We start from the raw sequence: 18773 nt of genomic DNA, 5'->3' as shown, positions 1-18773 counted from the left end.
AGGATACCAAGAATCAAACCTGGGTCAGCCACGTGCAAGGTAAGCACTCGACCCACACTCTAGCCTCTTTCCTTCTCTTAAAGGACACTAGTGACATCCTTCTTTACTAGGGCCTTTGCACATGCATTTTTTCTCCCCAGAACTCATTTTTCACTCTCTGTTGCATTTCTCATAAAAGCCTTTCTGAGTACTCGGGTCTCTGTCATATGCCCTGGTTATCCTCTCCTTTTCCCTTGTCATAGAAAAAATAGTGTGAATTGGAACAGTCAAAGATTGTAATCAAATATCTATTTATTTAACCAACAAAAACTAGTTAGTAAATAAACTCAAGGGCAGAGATCACCTGTGTTTTTCTCAGAGCATGTTAAATTTCTAACACCTAGAACAATGCACAGGCTCTACTAGGCCTTAAACATTATTCGTTTAGGATGAATTTGTGTAATGTTTTTTAGAGAAAGGGCAGAGGAGAGAATGAGAGACTTCAAAGAGACAAAAAGGAACTCTGAGGCAGAATGCTCAGTGCTCTCTGGCTGAATAAGCATGTCAGAAGTCTCAGTGATCAGAGTGACTGATTAGACTCTTCGTCCATGCTGCTTAGATCATAAAGATGCCAGAAGTTCTCAGTCTGAATCAATATTAGAATCACTCCAGGATAAGTGCTATGGATAAGTCACTTGTCATGCACACAGCTGACCCGAGTTCAAACCCTGGCACCCCATATGATCCCGGCACCCTCATGAGTGCAGAACAGGAATAAGTCCTGAGCACCACTGGGTTAGCCTAAAAATAAAAATCAAAGGATATTCTTAAAAATACCAAAGTTAGGGCCAGGAAATAGTCCAGCAGTGAGGGTGCATGCGTGGTATGCGCCTGACCTATGCTTGATTCCCAGTACCACACGCTTTGCTGGGTGCAGCACCAGAGGTCCAGGGCACTATTAAGGTGGCCAGGGTGTTCCTGACACTGCAAGACCCATGAGACTGTGTATCCTCGAGTCCATGCACTGAACAGCTGAACAGCTGGCCCAATTGACCAAGAATCACCAGTGAGACCCCCAGACCTCTCAAGCACCACTTAGAGCCCCTCAATACCAAAGTGAAGGTTTTATCCACATGTATCTGGTTGATAAAGTATGCTGAATATAAGAACCAATCTTTTTTTAAAAATACAGATTCCCATGTTTCTAATGTGTAATCCCGGTTAAAAGTCACTTATCTAGCAAGAGAGGATAGGATCTACCCAACATTAAACAAATATTTGGTTTGGCACTCGGGTGAAAACCCAAGTCTCCTCACTCCCAGACTTTGAACTCTCTCACCAGGAAACCCAAGATAACTAGTACTATCACGTTAGTTCTGCTTAAACCTGGTAGAGGTTGAATAGAGAAAGGGAAACAAAACTAATAGCATTATTAGGCTCATCTGGAAAAACTTTTCTTTCATAACTGAACAGTGAAATGGAATGAACAATGGGGCAACTTAAGAGTGAAGAAATTTGTGCGTGTATTTTCCAACCCAGCGAGAAGTAAACTATTTCCCTCCGTACCTGCGTCTGCTTTTGTGCAGTCCCAGTGACCTTACAAAATTAATGCAGATTTTTTTTCTTTTATTTCAACTGTCCTCGGTGGTGCTGTTAGGATGCTCTCCTGGGGCCTGGTGACTTTATAGCCCTCATAAGATCCCCAGGGGAAATCCCACGTGATAGTGCATCCTATGCCTCTAGAGTGACTAATGTAATCCAAAACCAAAGTACTCACTGATATTTAAAAAAAAGTTTTAGTGTGCCGTAAATAAAAATGCAAACATGATTGTACTATGCTATTAAAGTACACTATGTTACCTCACCTACAGAATAAAAAAAAATTTTTTTAAAGAATGAGAAAAAAGATACATGACCTGCCAACCATTTTATTAATCTATCAAGACATTACTAGTGAATTTTTTGGTTTTTCTAAGACTTTCTAGTAATAAAAATAAAATAAGAAAATAGAGAATGTATTATTTAATAAATCCGAGCCATCATGAAAGCAGAATCTTGGAAATCATGCAGATAGGTTGTAAAATCTCTGATATGATCAAAATAGACCTGCTGCCACATAAGAGGAACACAAATACTGAAAGTAAACACATAACTAAAACTCAAGAATAACGTCTGAGAATAAGGAAACTTGTCATGATTTTTTTAGCACCCGAATTCTACCCCAGCTGTCCCCCACTCTTCACCACTGTCCCCCACTAAGAAAAGTCCATTTGGGTCAATGGGGCTTTATTTAGTGGAAGGCAGTTGGGTAAAAATGACTAATAAGGAAGAAGGGAGAAATAAATAAAAAGGAAAGGATGGTGTGAATGTGCGTAGACCGAATTCTGCCCATCTAGCTCTAGGATAAAGGGAGGGTCATCTAAAAATCATCATCATCAACTCTAAGGCCGGCACATCACCTACATTTCAAATTCAGAAAGTCCCTGAATGTGTCCTTGTTTGATGCAACAGAAGCCTGGGAAAGGACATAATTGGCAAAGCGGAGCTAGGTACACTGGGAAAAGTCCATGGATTCTAATTCATTCATGTCTGTGTATCTCCCGATTTCAAGCCATTTACCCATCCCATTTGGTCCATCTCAGCTGTTCTTTCTCCTTTCATGGGCTTTCATGCCCAGTTTGAAGTGAAAGAGTAAACTCCTGTGTCGACCTCTGGAAAGGCAAAGCCCCAACACCCAGCATGTCTTCTCTTAGCAGCAGATCTTACTTGATGAGGATCAGGGACATTCCCCCTCTATTGTCTATTGAGAAGCAATTCAAGATGCATAGTGACTTGACCTGCTCTGGGACTGAGTAAGGCTCCACGATACTGTTCTTTCTCTGTGCTGTATTTGGTCCAACCTGACACTGGCCTTTTGCTCTTTGATGAAGCAGGCATTTTACGTTATCTTTCTGACCCAGACCCCGTCTCTCTAGTTCAGTCTGATCTCTTTGTGTGGCTCAAACTTCCTGCAGAGATGGAGCATAAATCTACAGTCATCCCCAGCTCTTCCTTGCTTGACAAAATTCTTCTTCCTTTCTCTTGCTTTCTGCCCACATGCCTGCACACACTTCTGCAAACATTCAGGTCACATAACAGAGACATTGGTTACCTAGGTACAATAAAACAATGTACAGTGGCTGAGCCTGTTGAAGGTGTATACTGAGAAGTATACTTATTAGGGTGTATTCATCTATTATATCTGAAGGTAGGTTATAGGTTCAGAACACTACTACATGTAACTTACAACCAAACTTCCTCTTTGTACCAGGTATCTAAAGTACTCCATGGAAAGGGAAACCAGGTGAATTAAAAAGACCTCAGAGATTATGGATGTCAACCTTTTGTTCAACCTAGGCACCGTTCTGCCACATAGCTGCCAGCTGGCTGCCAGGTGGCACAGTGTTGCCAATTCACGCATATTGACAGTACACAGAAACCACAGGACAGCATCTGATCTATTTGCCCTAACAGGTCAGAAATGGATGAAGAAGATTTGAGCACAATTGTCCCCTGTTGAAATTGTCAGAGTTCCCCCTTCTGAGTCCATCTGACAAAGGAATAGATCTCTGTATAATTATGAAGCATTGACAACCCTATGACGTGGGGCCCATCCCACCAAGCATTCTCTCCAAATAAGTGAGAAGAGCCACAGCTTCCGGGACCTGCATGTATTTACCCACTTGGTTGTCTCCTGGATCCCCAACTCTCACATCTAGTTTCTGCCTGGGTGCCTGTGGTGGCTGGAGCCCTTCCTGCAGGATTGCTGCAATCTCCACTAACACCTCGTGCGGTGACATCGATCCACCCCCTTCCTGAGAAGACTCACATGCAGGGGCTTCTGCTGGAGGATGGTGTTGTCTCTGGAATCGGTGCGAGTGCCGTTCCGGAACTTGAGGGGGCGGTAGACGCAGCACATGGTGAAGCAAAACATGTAGAGCACATACAAGGCGCCCAGCACACAGAAGTAGGGCCGCCCGTATTTGTTCCACTTGAAGCTCACCAGCTGCTTCACTGGGGTCTGTTCCAGGATCCGCCGTGCCTGACAGGGAAAAAGAGTGTAGCTTGGTGTGACCAACATCGTGAGAGGTGCAAGGTCCCACTGCCAGCCCACCCCATCTTGCTCCTGATCCCCCCCCATAAAAAAGTAGAGAATAACCAACATGGCTGAGCATCCTCCACTCAGATCCTCCAAATTCCAGTAGGTAGGGGCCACACCCACCAACTGGCCCCCTGGCACCGTGTAATCCCATCAACGGCCAAGACTCAGAGACTATAAAACCCAGCTCCCGAAAGAGAACAGCACAGAGTCTCCTGCCCCCGTGCCTGGCTGTCCTCGCCGGGGCCTCTTGGAGCGGAGCGGGTTGAGTTTTCCTCCCCACCCCGACCAGGACTCTGGCAGCCAAAGACCGCCAGAACCAGCCACCACCATGCTGAGACCACTCTCCACACGCATGAAGGTACCGGCAGAGGAACAAAGGCATGCGGGTCCCGGGACTGAGATCTCCAAGCCTGCTTGGATCGGGGCTGAGCATCCTCCACCCAGATCCTCCAAATTCCAGTAGGCAGGGGTCACACCCACCAACTGGCCCCCTGGCGCCATGTAATCCCATCAACGGCCAAGACTCAGAGACTATAAAACCCTGCTCCCGGAAGCGACATCTTATTATCTCATTCCTACTTTGGACAAACTGGCAGGTTACCGAATATAACCTGCCCACACGGCAGAGTCTGGCAAACTCCCCGTGGCGAACCCAATATGCCAAATACCAGTAACAATGATGGGTCTCATTCACCTAACCCTGAAAGAGCTTTGAATATGGCACCTTTTAAAAAATCTCAGGGCTAGGATGAAGAAGACATTACTGGGGCCTGCTCGAGGCAATCGACGAATAACAGGATGGTCGTGATCGTGATCGTGAACCAACATGGCATCATTCATTCCAAGAGGCAACCGTGTCTTTTACAGACAGCTTGTAGTAGGTGGTTCTGCTATGTTGCATGAGCTCAGTGTGGTGCAGCTGCTGCTGTTGTTCTACCATGTTGCTTGAGCTTAGGCGGCTGCTGCTGAATCCCTAAAACAGCAGAGACGAGGGGCCAGAGCACCCTTGCAGCTTTGAAGTAGGAGCTCTGAGTAGAGGAAGAGCTGGGAAGATGATTCCATGAAGGAGTGGCCACTCCCAAGGCAGGGAGGTATGAAAAGCCGTTTGCAAGGAAGTGTAATTGGGAATCTGGAACGATTGTGGGTAGAAGGTATAATGGATGAAGCAGATGAAGCAGATTCATCCTCCACACTGAACACCTAAGCAGGAAGTTTGACTTTTTCCCCCCAACACAGAGGAGTTGCCTGGGAAAGTTCAAAGAATTGACTTCACTCTACAAGTGTTCTGGACGGCACTGTAGCACTGTAGCCCTGTCCTCCCGTTGTTCAACAATTTGCTCAAGCAGGCACCAGTAATGTCTATACTGTGAGACTTGTTGTTACTGTTTTTGGCATATCGAATATGCCATGGGGAGCTTGCCAGGCTCTGCTGTGCGGGTGGGATACTCTCGGTAGCTTGCCGGGCTCCTGAGAGGGAGGAGGAATCGAACCCAGGTTGGCTGCATGCAAAGCAAACACCCTACCCACTGTGCTATTGCTCCAGCCCTCTGGATGGCATAGGGGCAATCAATAATTTAGGTAGGGGCCTGGAGATGGCTCAGTGGTGAAAACAGCTACCTTGAAAACCCTAGGCCTTGAGTTTGATCCTTGACAGCTCCCCACATGCACCAAGCAAGGTTCAGACAACTGCTGTTTGGGATTCCCTGGTGGTGAGATGGTGTGCGTGACATCTCAGGACCACTACCGCAAACTGTGTGTGAGCACCACAACCCAAAGTGTGACCCCCCCCTAGTGAGGTGTGTACAAGCACAGAGACTAAAGTATGCAACCCCTCCTCCACCAGTTCTGCAGCCAAGCATGAGAGTGTGAGACCCACACAGCCCACAGTCACTACAGTTACAGCAGCAGCAGCAGCGAACAGAAATGAAGGGGACCCAAAGGAGCTAAGGCAGTGGGTGTGGCAGTAATCGCAGACAGATAGGGGGTGCCCTGATGTGAGCCACTGAGAGAGGTGAAAGATGAGACTGGACCAGGGAGGGTCAGAGAAGGAGGAACATCTGGGAAAGTGGATGTAGACAGAGGCCAAGCATGGCTGGGTGGCTGGATCCCAGCAGGAAGAGCATCTTGCCACTGACCCCAGAGGGACAGGGAGGGACAGTGGGCAGGGGCCAGATATGCTTGGCAAGTATGAGCGCAAGTTGAAGCGACTCTGGGGGAAAAAAGCCCTTATTGGCATAAGGCAGGAATGAAGCATTTCTGACAGGAGGAGGGGACAGTAGCAGGAGTCTATAAAATAATGCTGAGGGGGCAGACAAGGAGATGAGTAAAACAAGGATGAGCTGGAGGAGGAGGGTGGGATGGGGCCCTTCTTCCTAAGCATCCCCCCCTTCTGTGTTTCCATGCCTGTTTTCCCACCAGGTTCATATAGATCAGACACTGCATTTCCTTTTGCACCACTTGTCCTGAGATCCTGGGTCTCACGGCTCCCTACCAGCCCAGGAAAGGCCCTGCAGATGAGGAGTGGAACCTGTATCTCTGAGCGAAAACTGTATCTCTGAGAAGAAACTGTATCTCTTGACTATTTCTGGAGTTCCTGAAATCGCGGAGCTCTTGACCAGCCAGCAATATGCCTCCTCTTTTCCCTTAATATCATGCAGGTCATCAGGGTCTGACTGAGCAGGATATGTTCCCTTTTCTGCAAAGTTCTTTGCTACCTCCAACTCCTGAGAACACCCCCCCCCCATTCATCCCCCACACAACCCACTGCAAGCCTTTCCTGCTGGGCATCTTCTGGGCAAGCCAAGCTCAGCCCAGATGGCACTACCAGTGCCTGGAACAGCCCCGGGATGGTTTTCACGCTGCCTTCCCGTCATTCTTGCAGGTAGAGGAGGCAGTTGGGGAACAGAAATGAAAGTCAGGGATTCAGCTGATTTCACACTTCTTTGTTCCTTACACGGAATCTGGGGCCCTTCAGGGAGCTCAGGATGCTGAAAGGATGAATGAACGTTAGAAAGTAACTTCCAGGGCTGGAGCAATAGCACAGTAGGTAGGGCGTTTGCCTTGCACGTGGCCAACCCGAGTTCGATTCCCAGCATCCCATATGGTTCCCTGAGCACCGCCGGAGGTGATTCCTGAGTGCAGAGCCAGGAGTAACCCCTGTGCATTGCTGGGCGTGACCCGAAAAGGCAAAAAAAAGAAAGTAACTTCCAGGCACAGAATTTATGGCCTGGGATGAGAAGGGAGACTAGAGAATGATGGAGAGAGTAGGGTGCAGGCAGGACAGAGACGCTAAGCAGGCTTTAGTCCCCAGCCGGGAAGCCCTGGCACCCAGGATCTCAGCATATGGGTGGTCTCAGCTTGGACACTGGCCCCATACGTACCTCCCTCTTCTTGGAGGAGACCACAAGTTCCAGAAAAGACACCTCCTCTCCCCAGGAGTCGATCTCCGTGAGGTCATACAAGGTGGAGGTCAGAGGCCCGTAGGTCCACTGTATGTGCTTCCGCTTCTGCACCAAGTGCTGGAACATCTGGTGGGGGGGGACATGAGGGTGGGTGGGTAGGGGCAAGGTGAGGAGTGAGAAACTGGTGAGGCAAATAAGTGTGGGGGAGGGATAATGCCTGCTCCCAAGGACCGATGGACATTGGGAACTCAACCAGCCTCTTTCAGTCTAACTCTCTCTCCTGCCCGTAACCCCTACGGTGTTCTGAAAATAGAGCAGAAGCAAAGGGACAAGAGCTCCGTGTCACCAAAGCAAAGGACCTAAAATGAGATGCTCGGGTCCTGTTGAGCTGACACTCAACAGATGATCACTCAACAGTGATGGAGGAGAAGCAAGGTGACACCCCCTTGTGCAATTTGGGGAGAAAGGTCATGAGCTTGCCGCATGGCGTGGGGGCGCCCCTCACCACGGTGTTGCCCTCCACGCCGGCCAGCTTGAAGGGGGTGAGGCCCTGGTGATTGGGCACGAGGTCCAGGGACTGCAGCTGGCCACCCAGCCCGTCGTAGGACAGCAGCAGGTTGTACATCTGGCAGGCGAACGTCTTGTTGGGCTGCAGGGTGAGGATGTGCAGCACCGTGTTGCCTGCGGTTGGGAAGGGGGGGCGCGAGAATCAGTGGCTGCACCCACCTCCTGGCCCGGCCAGGCTGCCCTCCCGGCCCGGTGCTCACCCAAGGAGTCCTGGGCCCGGAGGTCAGCGCCGTGCTCCAAGAGCAGCCGCACGATCTCCTCGCTGCCCACGCAGGCCGCGAAGGACAAGGGGTGCTCCCCTGGGGACACAGAGGGCTCCTGGGGGGACGGCGCGGGCAGGGGGGCAGGACAGGCTCCCCCAGGCCGGCCCTGTGCTCCCTGAGGAGGCCCTGGGCAGCGGGACCAGGCGGGGGCGAGGACTGGGCGCTGCCCTGCCCACCCGCCAACCTTCAGGGGTTCCCAGCACGGAGCTGCCCCCTGCCCCTGCCCCCTTCCCCGGGCCGGTCCCGGCTCCCACCGAAGTAGATGAGGTTGCGCGGACTGAGCTGGAAGGCGCTGCCCGTGGCTCTGGCCGACACGTTGGCGCCTCGGGCAAGAAGGGCGCGCACCAAGTTCACGTTCTGGTTGACTATGGCGATGTGCAGGGCCGTCTGACCTGGAGCCCAGAGACCCTGTCACGGGGAAGCCCGGGGTTCTGCGGGGGGCCAGAGAACCCCTCCCCTTGTGGTCGGCTTCTCCTGGGCAGCTGGAGTGTGCAGGGTGAGGAGCAGGAGGAGGAGGAGGAGGAGGAGGAGGAGGAGGAGGAGAAAGAGGAGGAGGAGGAGGAGGAGAAAGAGGAGGAGGAGGAGGAGGAGGCAAGAAGGAGTAGGAGGAAGAGGAGGAAGAAGAGGAGAAGAGGAGGAGGAAGAGGAGGAGGAGAAGGAGGAAGAGGAGGAGGAGGAGGGGAAAGAGGAGGAGGAGGAGGAGGAGAGGAGGAAGAGCAGGAGGGAGGGGAGGAGGAGGAGAAGGAGGAAAGGAGGAGAAGAGGAGGAGGAAAGGAAGAGAAGAGGAGGAATAGGGAGAGGAAGAGGAGGAAAGGAGGAGCAGGAGGAGGAGGAGGAGGAGAAGAAGGAGGAGGAGGAAGAGGAGGAAGAAGAGGAGAAGAGGAGGAGGAAGAGGAGGAGGAGAAGGAGGAAGAGGAGGAGGAGGAGGGGGAGGAGGAGGAAGAGGAGGAGAGGAGGAAGAGCAGGAGGGAGGGGAGGAGGAGGAGAAGGAGGAAAGGAGAAGAGGAGGAGAAAAGGAAGAGAAGAGGAGGAATAGGGAGAGGTAGAGGAGGAGGGGAGGAGGAGGAGCAGGAGGAGGAGGAGGAGGAGGAGGAGGAGGCTAGACTTGCCATCCCTACCTGTATCCCTAGTTTCTAGGGATTCAGCAGCCCTTCACCCCTTGCCCCTTGGTGGCCCCTTTAGCAGATTTCTGCTCTACCCTCCATAGTAGGGACACAGTCCTCACAGCCTTGGTCCTTTTCTTGTTCATTTTGGGGCCACACCCAGCAGTGCTTAGGACTCACTCCTGACTCTGTGCTTAGGGATCCCTCCTGGCAGGGCTCAGGGAACCACACTGGGGACAGGGATCACACCCGGCTTGGCCGCAAGCAAAGCAAGCACCTTCCTCACTATCCTGTCTCTCCAACCCTCACGCCCCCTGGCTCAACATGAAGGGGCCATGACCATGGGGTTCAGATGTTTCGGGGCGTGCGAGGGAGCCGCAAGGCAGGCTGGTGGCTAGAGGGACCTTTGTCTTGCTCCCAAGTGGAGAGGTCTTTCCCCTGCACCCTCCATCAACCCATCCCAAAGGCCCCCTCCAGAGGGAAAGCTGAGACCAGACACCCCCATCTGTGTCCACAGCCTGTGCTCCTCACCAACAAAGGGCTCGCAGGAGATGGACTCCCTGACCAGTTGTGGGGCAGCATCCATCAGCAGCACGGCGGCCTCCAGGTTGTCGTAGAGAGCAGCCACATGCAGTGCCGTCTCCCCCAGGGCCCCTGGCGGAGAAAAAGCAGGACCGGCAGTCACCGCTCTGTCGGGGCCCCTGGAGAAGCCCCTCGGGTCTGCAGGCGCCCTTGGGCCCCTGAGTTGCTCATTACCGGCAGCTACCTCTCTCCCTGTCCCTCACCTCTTTGTTGGAAGTCACAGATTCGGTCCAGCAGAAGTTCCTTCAGCACACACAGGTCGTTTTCCTGGGCTGCTCGCAGCAGTGGGGAGTCTCGGATCCTGGGGGCCCGGGACAGGGTTGGGGAGATGAAGTGGTTGAGAGCCCCGAGCTGCAATCAGAGCTCAGCCTACTGAGATGGGGGAACCGCGTCCCCGGCTCTGGCTGGGTCAACCGGTGTGGGACTTTCCCCTGTCATTCTGTGGCCCCTTCTCCAGAGGGGGCTCAGGGGACACTTGAGAGCAGGCTCGGGGAAGGGGTCTGGGGTCCGGAAGAGGGGTCCTGAGAGAGGTCAAGGGTTTCTTCAAAGTTTTTGGAAATCTAATAAGTGGGCAAAGGGGAGGACAGCGGTTGTCCCTACACAGCCCACCCACGCTCTGGGCTGACCCTGGAAACCAGGTTTGAGGGACCTCTAGAGTGTGAGGGGGAGACCACAGCGGGCTGATGGAAGGGGCCTCGCATCGGTGAACTCTGAACTTCTGTGCCCCCTCTCCCATCCCCCCCACCCCCTGCTGGGTCGAGACAGCCTGTGTGTGCGGTGGGGCGGGGAGGGGTGGGCCGAGAAGCGCCAGGATATCTTTCGCCAAGCTCCTGTCATCTCCGCTTTGTTTCTCTGAGGGCTGGGTCAGTCAGAGGAGAGATAAAAATCACGAAAGCACCCTGATGTTAATCTCTGCTTGTCTCGACTGACTCCAAAGGCGAACCCAGGGTCTGTCTATTGGAGGGTCAGGAGGGAGAGAGCAGGGCAGACCGGGGGAGGGGATGTGCTGCCTCCCTGCTGTGGGTTGCATCCTCCAAGTCCTCTCTTTGTGTGGGCTTTGAGTTGGGGGCAGCAGGCAGGGCTCCCTCAGAAGGGGGTGATGGCTGGGATCAGCTGCAAGCACCATGAGGACCTTTAGCCCGTTTCCAGCTGTGACAGGAGGCACCAGGTCCTCCCCTCTCTCTGGCACACTGTTTAGTACCATCCGGCATTGGGCGTTTGGGGGATGGAGGCAGCTGGGGCTCCCTATAGACCCAAATGGGGGTCTCCACCTGGCCGCATACAGGGCTGGGGGCCCATGTGAGGACTAACACAGGCCCAAAATGCACAACATGACCTTGTTCAGAAGTGGTGATGGATTTCCAGAGGATGACAGTCACCCAAAGGACTCTCTGAAGGCGTGGAGGGGGTTGAGGGGGTGAACAGGCCAACGGGTAGGTCTTCCATCCACCCTTGGATCCAGCCCTGACCCAACCCAGGCTGGCCGAGGTCGGCGCCACCCTCCCCACCCCCCAGACAGCTTTACCATGGGACACAGGTTCCCCAAACTCTCCGAGACAGAAGCCAGCAGACGCCCCTTGGGGGTCTAGGCATCTGGATGTCTAGGCTAGTCATGAAAACCACCCAAGGGTGTCAGCCCCAGAATCACTGAGAGGCAGGCAGGTGCTGACCCGGAACCCTCCACCATGACCCCAGCAGCTCGCTGCACACAGCAGACTCAACGGACAGCAGATGACTGGAATCCAGGATTCCCAAAGGCTGCCTGGGGTTCCCCCCGAGCAACCAGCCTCCATGCGTGTCCCCCAAAGGTCCCCTTATACCCCATCCCCCAGGTACCTCACTCCCCCATATATTGATGCTAATTTCACACTTTGTTCCACCAATAAGTTTTCTAAAAACCCAAGAGACCCCCATCCCTGCCCGGCTGCCTGCTCCCCACCAACCCTGTCTGAATCCTCCCCTTTGTTCCCCCTAGAAGTCCACTCTGATCCTTTTGGGGGATCCCACCTCCATCTCCCACTAGGCAGACGGGCTCAAGTCTGGGTGTCCTGCACCTGCCTGCAAGTCTACATTGTCGGTGCCCCTCCAACCCCCACCCCCAACCCCCGCAGCTCACCAATGCCACCACTCAGAAGCCAGAACAGGTGCTGAAAGGAAACAGGACCTCGCTGCCCTGGCCCTGAGTTCCAGGGTGCTCCGTGAGAGGAGCGCTGCTGAGCTGGGGCTCCTACCTCTTCTGCTGCAGCATGTGTATCTCATCCAGGTGCTGGTCCCAGTCCTGCTCTCTGGCCAGCCAGGAAGTCAGGAGCTTCTGCACTTGCATCCAGGGCGCCTTGGCCCTGCAGGCAGGCACCCCCATGGTCGCTCCTTCCAGGCACTGCTAGGAATGTGCTGGAAGGAGCAGGGACGGGGCCGCAGAGAGTCAAGGAGGAGGCGGGGTCTGTTCTAGCCGGGACCGGAGTGAGAATATCTCTGCTGTAACCTGTGGAGCTGGTGGTTGTGGGATGTGTGTGTGTGTGTGTGTGTGCCCGCATGCCGAGGGCACTGCCACACAGCACCTTTTAGCTGGAGGAGGTGGAGTTTTGAGAGGGCAGAGCCCCGGGACTCATGCACGCCCTAGAGCCCAGAACAGAGGGGAGGGAATTTTTGTGACTGGCAGTGGATTGGGGCACTGAGTCAAGAAACGAGGGAGGTGGGGAGTAGACTTTGGGCTGGAAAGCAAGGACAGAGGAAGGTGGTTCTGTGAGTGAGGAAAGTTAGGAAGGAAGGATATCACTAGGCTGCTAGGGAGACCCAGGCTAATATCCGGACTCTCGGTCCTTCAAGATTAGCGAGGAAGGGGGCTGGAGCGATACCATAATGCGTAGGGCGTTTGCCTTGCATGCAGCTGACCCGGGTTCGATTCCCAGCATCCCATATGGTCCTCCTAAAACCGCCAGCAGTAACCCCTGTGCATCGCCGAGTGTGACCCAAAAAGAAAAAGAAAATCAGAGAGGGAGTTTTTTTGTGTGTATTTGTATTCTGTGGAATTGAGCTGCTGATTATACTCTCCTGGGCAAGAGTCCCTGAAGTATGAGCAGAAGACCAGGATAGCATCGGCTGGAGACAGTGCAGGCAGTGGGGTGCTTGGGTTTGATCCCCAGCACTGCTTGCAATCCCCGGAGCACTTTTAGTAGTGCTCCCTGAGCACAGAGCAAGGAGTAAGTCCTGAGCACTGCCAAGTATGCTGTCCACCCCCCCCCCAAAAAAAAACAGAGCTAAGCAACTTTTGAGCCTCCTCCCAGGGATGGACTGAAAAGTCCTGGGGGTGGGGGAGCAGGGGGGAGTGTTTCCCTGATTTGTCTATCATCAACTTTGTCGCTTGAAGCCTTGTTCCAGAGGAGATTCTCAGGTCAGCCCCCCCTGAGAGGACCCAAGATTCCTCGCCCCCTCTAGTCTCCTGGAGACAGTTCCTGGTCCAAAAAGACCCCCCCCCCAGAGAATCCCACCTCCCCACAGAGTTGGACCATCAGGAACAGAGCCAGGTGGAAGACAAAACCCTCCTTATTCCGCATCGGGGAGTCCCCGAAATAGGGGGAGGAATGAACCAACGGAGAAGCCAGTGGTGTGTTACTTAGGACCCCCTGAGTCTATGTTCTCAGAGACCCACCCGAAAGCTGAGCTGAGGCCGTCAGATGGATCCATGAGATACCTGGGAACAGGTGGGACACAAGGAGATGAAGCCCAGGGAGGGGTATATGGTCACCCCCACTCCAAGGTGGCACAGGGCGTGTGGTGCCAAGTGGGAGTCTTGACTCTAAACCACCATACCAGAGTGCTGCTTCTTGGGGGGACCTTCTGTATATTCAGCTGTAAGACTTGGGTGGGCCTGCTTACTTCCTAGGGGGGTGGGTCTATCCAGAGTTGAGATCTCCCCACTCTGTGCTGTGAGAAAATGCTGCTCTGAAGACTTGCCCTTTGGGGGAGGGTTGAGAGGAGGAGGAGGAAGAAGAGGGATGGTGGGAGAGGAGGGAGGGAGGCAGCCCCCCACACACACCGGAGGGAAGGTTGATGCTGGCCGGACAAAGGAGGGGTCACCTTGTGGGACTTTTTTTCTGCCTGGACGTGAGGGCAGTGGGGTGCAAATGGCCTGTGCAGCCTTGGGACTTGCAGTCTAAGGAGATGGAGGCGGCGATAAGCTTGAGGTGGGGGTGGTAGATGCCATGATAAGCAGGGGCCGCCGAGGAAACACTGAACCCATAAAGTCAGTCCCAGAGAGGCGGGGGCGGGGAGGGGCTGGTCCCAGCCGCACGGAGCAGGTGCACAGGGCTGGCCACCAAGGGCATGGTCCCTGGATCTGAGTGGAGAGCGGGGTGAGCCCTTGAGCATCTGGGGCACCAACTGCCCTCTTGGCAATGGGAAGGGCAAGAGCCAGTGGCCCCAGGGGGGCCAGATTGCCCCCCCACCCACCACCACCACAGTGCTGGTGCAGAAGTTCAGAAATTCCTGTTTGGCCTTCCCAGACACCCTCATCCCCCTATCACTGTTTTATTTCTTAATTTATTATTATTTTGTGTGTTTGTTTCTGGACCACAGCTGGAAATGGAAGTTACTTCGTGGTTTAGTTCTCAGCAATCTCCCCGTACGTGGTGCTGGGAATCACACCCCGGTCAGCAGTGAGCAAGGCAAGGGCCCGACCACTGGATGGTCTCTCCACCCCCCTCCTCCCTCTGGCTAAGATTCTGCATCATCCCCTGGTGGCCCCTTTCTCTCTCCTTCCTGTTCTGTGACACCCCCCTCCTCTGTCCTCTGGCGGTTATTGTCCCCATGCCTCTGCAGAGTCTCGTTCTTGCTGGAAACTGGGGATCCCTTTAACTTTGTTTTTTCCCCCCAACAAATAGATAAAATATAGAAAAGCACAGGAATCAAAAAAGGCTGCAAATTCCATTGTGCTGGATAGAGCCAGGTGTGTGAGCTGCGTTCTCTGGGTGGCAGGGATCAGGGCCATTTGGGGTTGAGTCGAACTCCAAACTGTGATGATCCAGGAGACGGTGTTCCTTAGCCCAGTGCCAAGAGTACTGGGGGGATGGAGCTCAGGGGCTCGGCAACAATTAGCCCAGGGAGGGGCTCCCCCAGCTTGACCTTGAGGCATCTGTGTGTGGGGACAGTGGGCAGTCCAACCTAGTTCACTCCACCACAGCCTGGAAGAATCTCCCCCTGACCCCTTTCCCTCGCCCCCATTAAGCCCAGAGTCCAGATGGAGAATAGGCCTCCCCCACAAATCTGCCCTACAGGGGTGAGACTTTGGTCTGCCCAAGCACCCTTCCATCCGGCCTGCAGGTCACTGAGGGCAGCGCTTGAGTAGGGTCACCTGCATCCTCAACCTACTTCGCCACCTCACGTGACCTGGACCATTTCCCAGTCACATTGCCACTGGGGCGGGGGGGGGGGGGGTGGGTTGGGGGTGGGTCCCAGGCGGTCTGCAGTGATGCTCTCTGTAGAAGCCCGCACTTTCTGCAACTCCCCCACCCCAGAAGAGCCCAATTGGAGAGTGCATAGGTGTGCTGCTCACAGCCCCCTGGACGGCTGGTGGGGATAAATCTAGCATGCCTAGTCTCAGGCTCTGGCTGGAGCCCTCCTGCCTCCCAGCCCGCCTCCTCTTACTTTTCCAGGACACATCTCTGCTGCCCTTGCCAGCCTGCCCCGCCCATTCTTCCTCTGGGCAGCAGGATGAGGAAGGCCGTCCTAGGGCTGCCCACAGGCCTGTGCTGCCCAGACTATGGAAGCAGAGGGCTAGGGGCCCCAAAACAGGTTTCTGGAGATCCAGTACTGAGCCCTCACCTGCCCTTGCTGGGGCCCTAACTCCCCCCAGATGGGGGCCCTCACCTCCTCCTGAGGACGGTCCTCACTCCCCACCTCATGGGGCCCCTCACTTATCCCCCATGGAGGCCCTCACCTCCCCCTGATGGGGCCCTCACTACCCCACCCATGAAGGCCCTCACCTCCCCTATGCGGCCCTCAACCCCTACCCTGTGGGAGGCCTCATCTTCACTATGGGGCCCTCACTCCCCCCGATGGGGGTCCTCACCTCCCCCCACCAATGGGAGTCCTCACTCCCCCTCTATGGGGGCCCTCACCACCTCCTGCTGGGGCCTTCACTCCCCCTTTAATGAGGGCCCTCACTTTCCTGATAGGGGGGCCTCACCTGCCCCCTGCTGGCAACCCTCACCTCCCACTGATGGGGGTCCTCACCTTCACCCCCCCCCAGGGCCCTCACCTCCCCCTGCTGGGGTCGTCACCTTCCCCTGATGAGGGCCCTCACCTGCCCCCTAATAGGGGTCCTCTCCTTCCCCTGATGGCGGTCCTCACCTCCCCCCGATGGAGGCTTTCATCTCTGCCCTGGTGAGGACCCTTTTCTCTGCCGAAGCGACTCCTTCCTCTAAGCTAAGAGTTAAGACCCTGAACCATGGGCAGGTTTTCTCGAAGTCCAAGAGGATGAAGAAGGTCCAAGGAGTGAGTAGAGTCCCCCACCCTCCAGGACACGGGGAGAGGTCAGGCTGGGAGCATGGAGGAGTGAGCACTGCCTTACTCCTGCTCTCTGCCTCTGTCTTCTCACATCCCATCAACCCTTCATGCAGTCTCCATCCTCGTGGTTTTGTGCCCTGTCCATCATGGGGCGATGCTCATTCCAACCTCCCAGCCTCTTCCCATGCAAACCACTTTCCTTTGAGAAAGACTACATGGAAGAGCGGGAAGATGTGTTTCTCAGCGGATGCCTGCTGCCTCTCATCTTTGAGATGCTGCGTGGGGCAACCTCAGTCTCCTCTATAACCCATCTCCATAATGGGTTGGATGCTACTCATCATTTGGCATCAGTAGAGTCCAGTACTGTGGTCCAGTACTGTGGAAGTACTTGCCGAATGCTGAGATACTTTGCTTTTATGGGGGGTTACACACAGTGGTGCTCGGGGGTTACTCTTGGCTGTGTGCTCAGGAATGTGTGCTCCTTGTGGACTCAGGGGACCATATGGGATGCCAGGGATTGAATCCCGTAGGCTGCCTGAAAGCAAATGCCCTCCCCGCTGCTCCACCCCTCAGGCCCAAGCTTCAGTGCTTTTTTTTGGCTGCCTCCCATGGGGCGACCCAGGTGAGTCCTCCTGGGAGGGAGTCCCTGCTGCCTCCTTCTCTCACTCTCTGGCCTGGCAATGGAATGATCCAAAGAGGGTCCCTCGGCTGTGATGTCACAGAGCTCATGAAGTCAGAGGTGCTCTGGAAAAGGAGGGAAAAAAATCATGCTGAGAGGAGAAAACAGCTGGTCCAGGGCCAGGGAGGGAGGTGGGGGGATCTTCAGGGAACTGGGGAGCCCAGAGGCGATAGGTGGGCAGGCCCACGATGTCCCCGGGAGGCCAGCTCTGCAGGGCCGTGTTGCTCTCAGTCATGCTGCTGCTATTGTGTGTGGAGAGAGTGAAGCCTCAGAAAGAGGGCCCGTACCTCGAGGCAAAGAGTCTGGAGGAGGCGTCCTCCACAGGTAGGTGGCAGGGGAAGAAGAGACAGAGTCCAGTCCAGGAGAGAGAGAGCACAGAGGCTACGGCACTTGTGTACAGCTGACCCTGGGTTCGGTCCCCAGCACTGACTATGGTCCCCTGAACCCCACAGGAGAAAACTCCAGCTAAGCACTGTTGGGTATGGCCCCCACACCAAGGGAAATGTAGGGACAGGGAAAGGGTGGGGAGGGGGTGTGCAGAGCGGATTCAGTCCACAGAGGGAGTGATCAAGCCAAAGGAAAAATCTCATGGAAATGGGCACTTTGAGAAAAGTCTCCCTTCTAGCCTCTGTTGTTGTGGTGTGAGATGGAGAAGGTTCTAGAAGTATGGTGAAGACTCTGGAGCAGAAATCCTCCACCAGGGCCCTTCTCAGGGGCCCATTGAGTCAGCGCAAGTATCTACAAAGCTTTGGTTTCCTTTTCCATGCAGGCCCTTAATGGGGTACACCAGGGACGCAGCTGTGGACGTTGGAAGTGTGTTGTGTGCGCACTTGAGTCAGTGCCCGGGTATCACACGGATCAGAAGTGACCTGTAGCTGGAATGTGGCCTCCGGGTCTGGGCCAAGGTTATGGGGAGGCCACATTCCACCTGGAATAGAGTTCAAGGCCCCGGGTCCTGGTTCTCCTCCCCCACCCCCAACCCCGCACCTGTCTTCCGACTTCTCCATCTTAGGCCAGAGTCGAGGTTAGGAGGCCACAGTCAGGACCTGTGTTTTCAGCACCATCTGTTCTTCCCCACTCCAGACCAGAATCAAGCGGAGTATAAAGAACACTTTTACGCCTTTTCGGACGGGGACATGTGGCATCAGGCGGACATGATGCAGAGTGTGTCCAAGTCAACTTCCGTCCACACCTACGTCTTCGACCTGGCCTTCTGCTTCAATCTGGCCAGCATCGTGGTTTTTTTATGAGGGACGTCGAGGTGGAGATGGTGGCGTGGCTCCTGGAGGAGGACCTGGACATGTACCTTCGCTTCATGATTGCTTACTGACTCCTTGTGGGACCCACACGTGCTCACGCATGCACATGCACCCCCCTCCCAACCTCGCCCTCCCACCCCCGAGCCCCCGCTCCAGCCTGTGACTCTGCACCTCTCCAATGCAGCATCTGAGAGTTTCCTGAATCTGCCCATCTGCAGTGTCCAATCGCCACCCCACTTGTGCCATTCCAGACCTTGAGGCGAGACACACCAGCCCCTCACCCTTGTCTCTCCAA

General features: G+C 54.5%; 2 protein-coding genes across 2 annotated transcripts in view; one reads left to right on the top strand and one right to left on the bottom strand.

Annotated features, from left to right (window-relative positions):
- TRPV5 (transient receptor potential cation channel subfamily V member 5) overlaps positions 1–12395 on the bottom strand; it is a 28904-nt gene extending 16509 nt beyond the window's left edge. The window contains exons 1-8 of the mRNA XM_056124021.1: positions 12268–12395; positions 10240–10337; positions 9986–10108; positions 8606–8743; positions 8289–8387; positions 8027–8202; positions 7501–7647; positions 3848–4060 (exon numbers count right to left, since the gene is read on the bottom strand). Coding sequence (XP_055979996.1) covers positions 3848–4060; positions 7501–7647; positions 8027–8202; positions 8289–8387; positions 8606–8743; positions 9986–10108; positions 10240–10337; positions 12268–12395 — 1122 coding nt within the window. The remainder of the gene's footprint in view (positions 1–3847; positions 4061–7500; positions 7648–8026; positions 8203–8288; positions 8388–8605; positions 8744–9985; positions 10109–10239; positions 10338–12267) is intronic.
- Positions 12396–17407: 5012 nt separating this feature from the next.
- Positions 17408–18469, top strand: LLCFC1 (LLLL and CFNLAS motif containing 1). The gene is made up of 2 exons (XM_056123949.1): positions 17408–17543; positions 18303–18469. The coding sequence occupies exons 1-2, from the start codon at positions 17408–17410 to the stop codon at positions 18467–18469; spliced, it is 303 nt and encodes a 100-aa protein (XP_055979924.1).
- The last annotated feature ends 304 nt before the right edge of the window (positions 18470–18773 follow it).

Source organism: Sorex fumeus, unplaced genomic scaffold (assembly GCF_029834395.1).
Source record: "Sorex fumeus unplaced genomic scaffold, SorFum_2.1 ptg000048l, whole genome shotgun sequence".
NCBI classification, from domain to species: Eukaryota; Metazoa; Chordata; class Mammalia; order Eulipotyphla; family Soricidae; genus Sorex; species Sorex fumeus.
The sequence above is the reverse complement of the archived record's forward strand: the minus strand, read 5'-3'. Positions and strand labels throughout refer to the sequence as shown.

What these genes read in the sequence shown, in the direction of transcription:
- LLCFC1 (XM_056123949.1), top strand. Translation starts at nt 17,408, where the DNA reads ATGTCCCCGGGAGGCCAGCTCTGCAGGGCCGTGTTGCTCTCAGTCATG. An exon ending in GGAGGAGGCGTCCTCCACAG is followed by an intron (nt 17,544 to 18,302) that starts GTAGGTGGCAGG and finishes TCCCCACTCCAG; the next exon opens with ACCAGAATCAAGCGGAGTAT.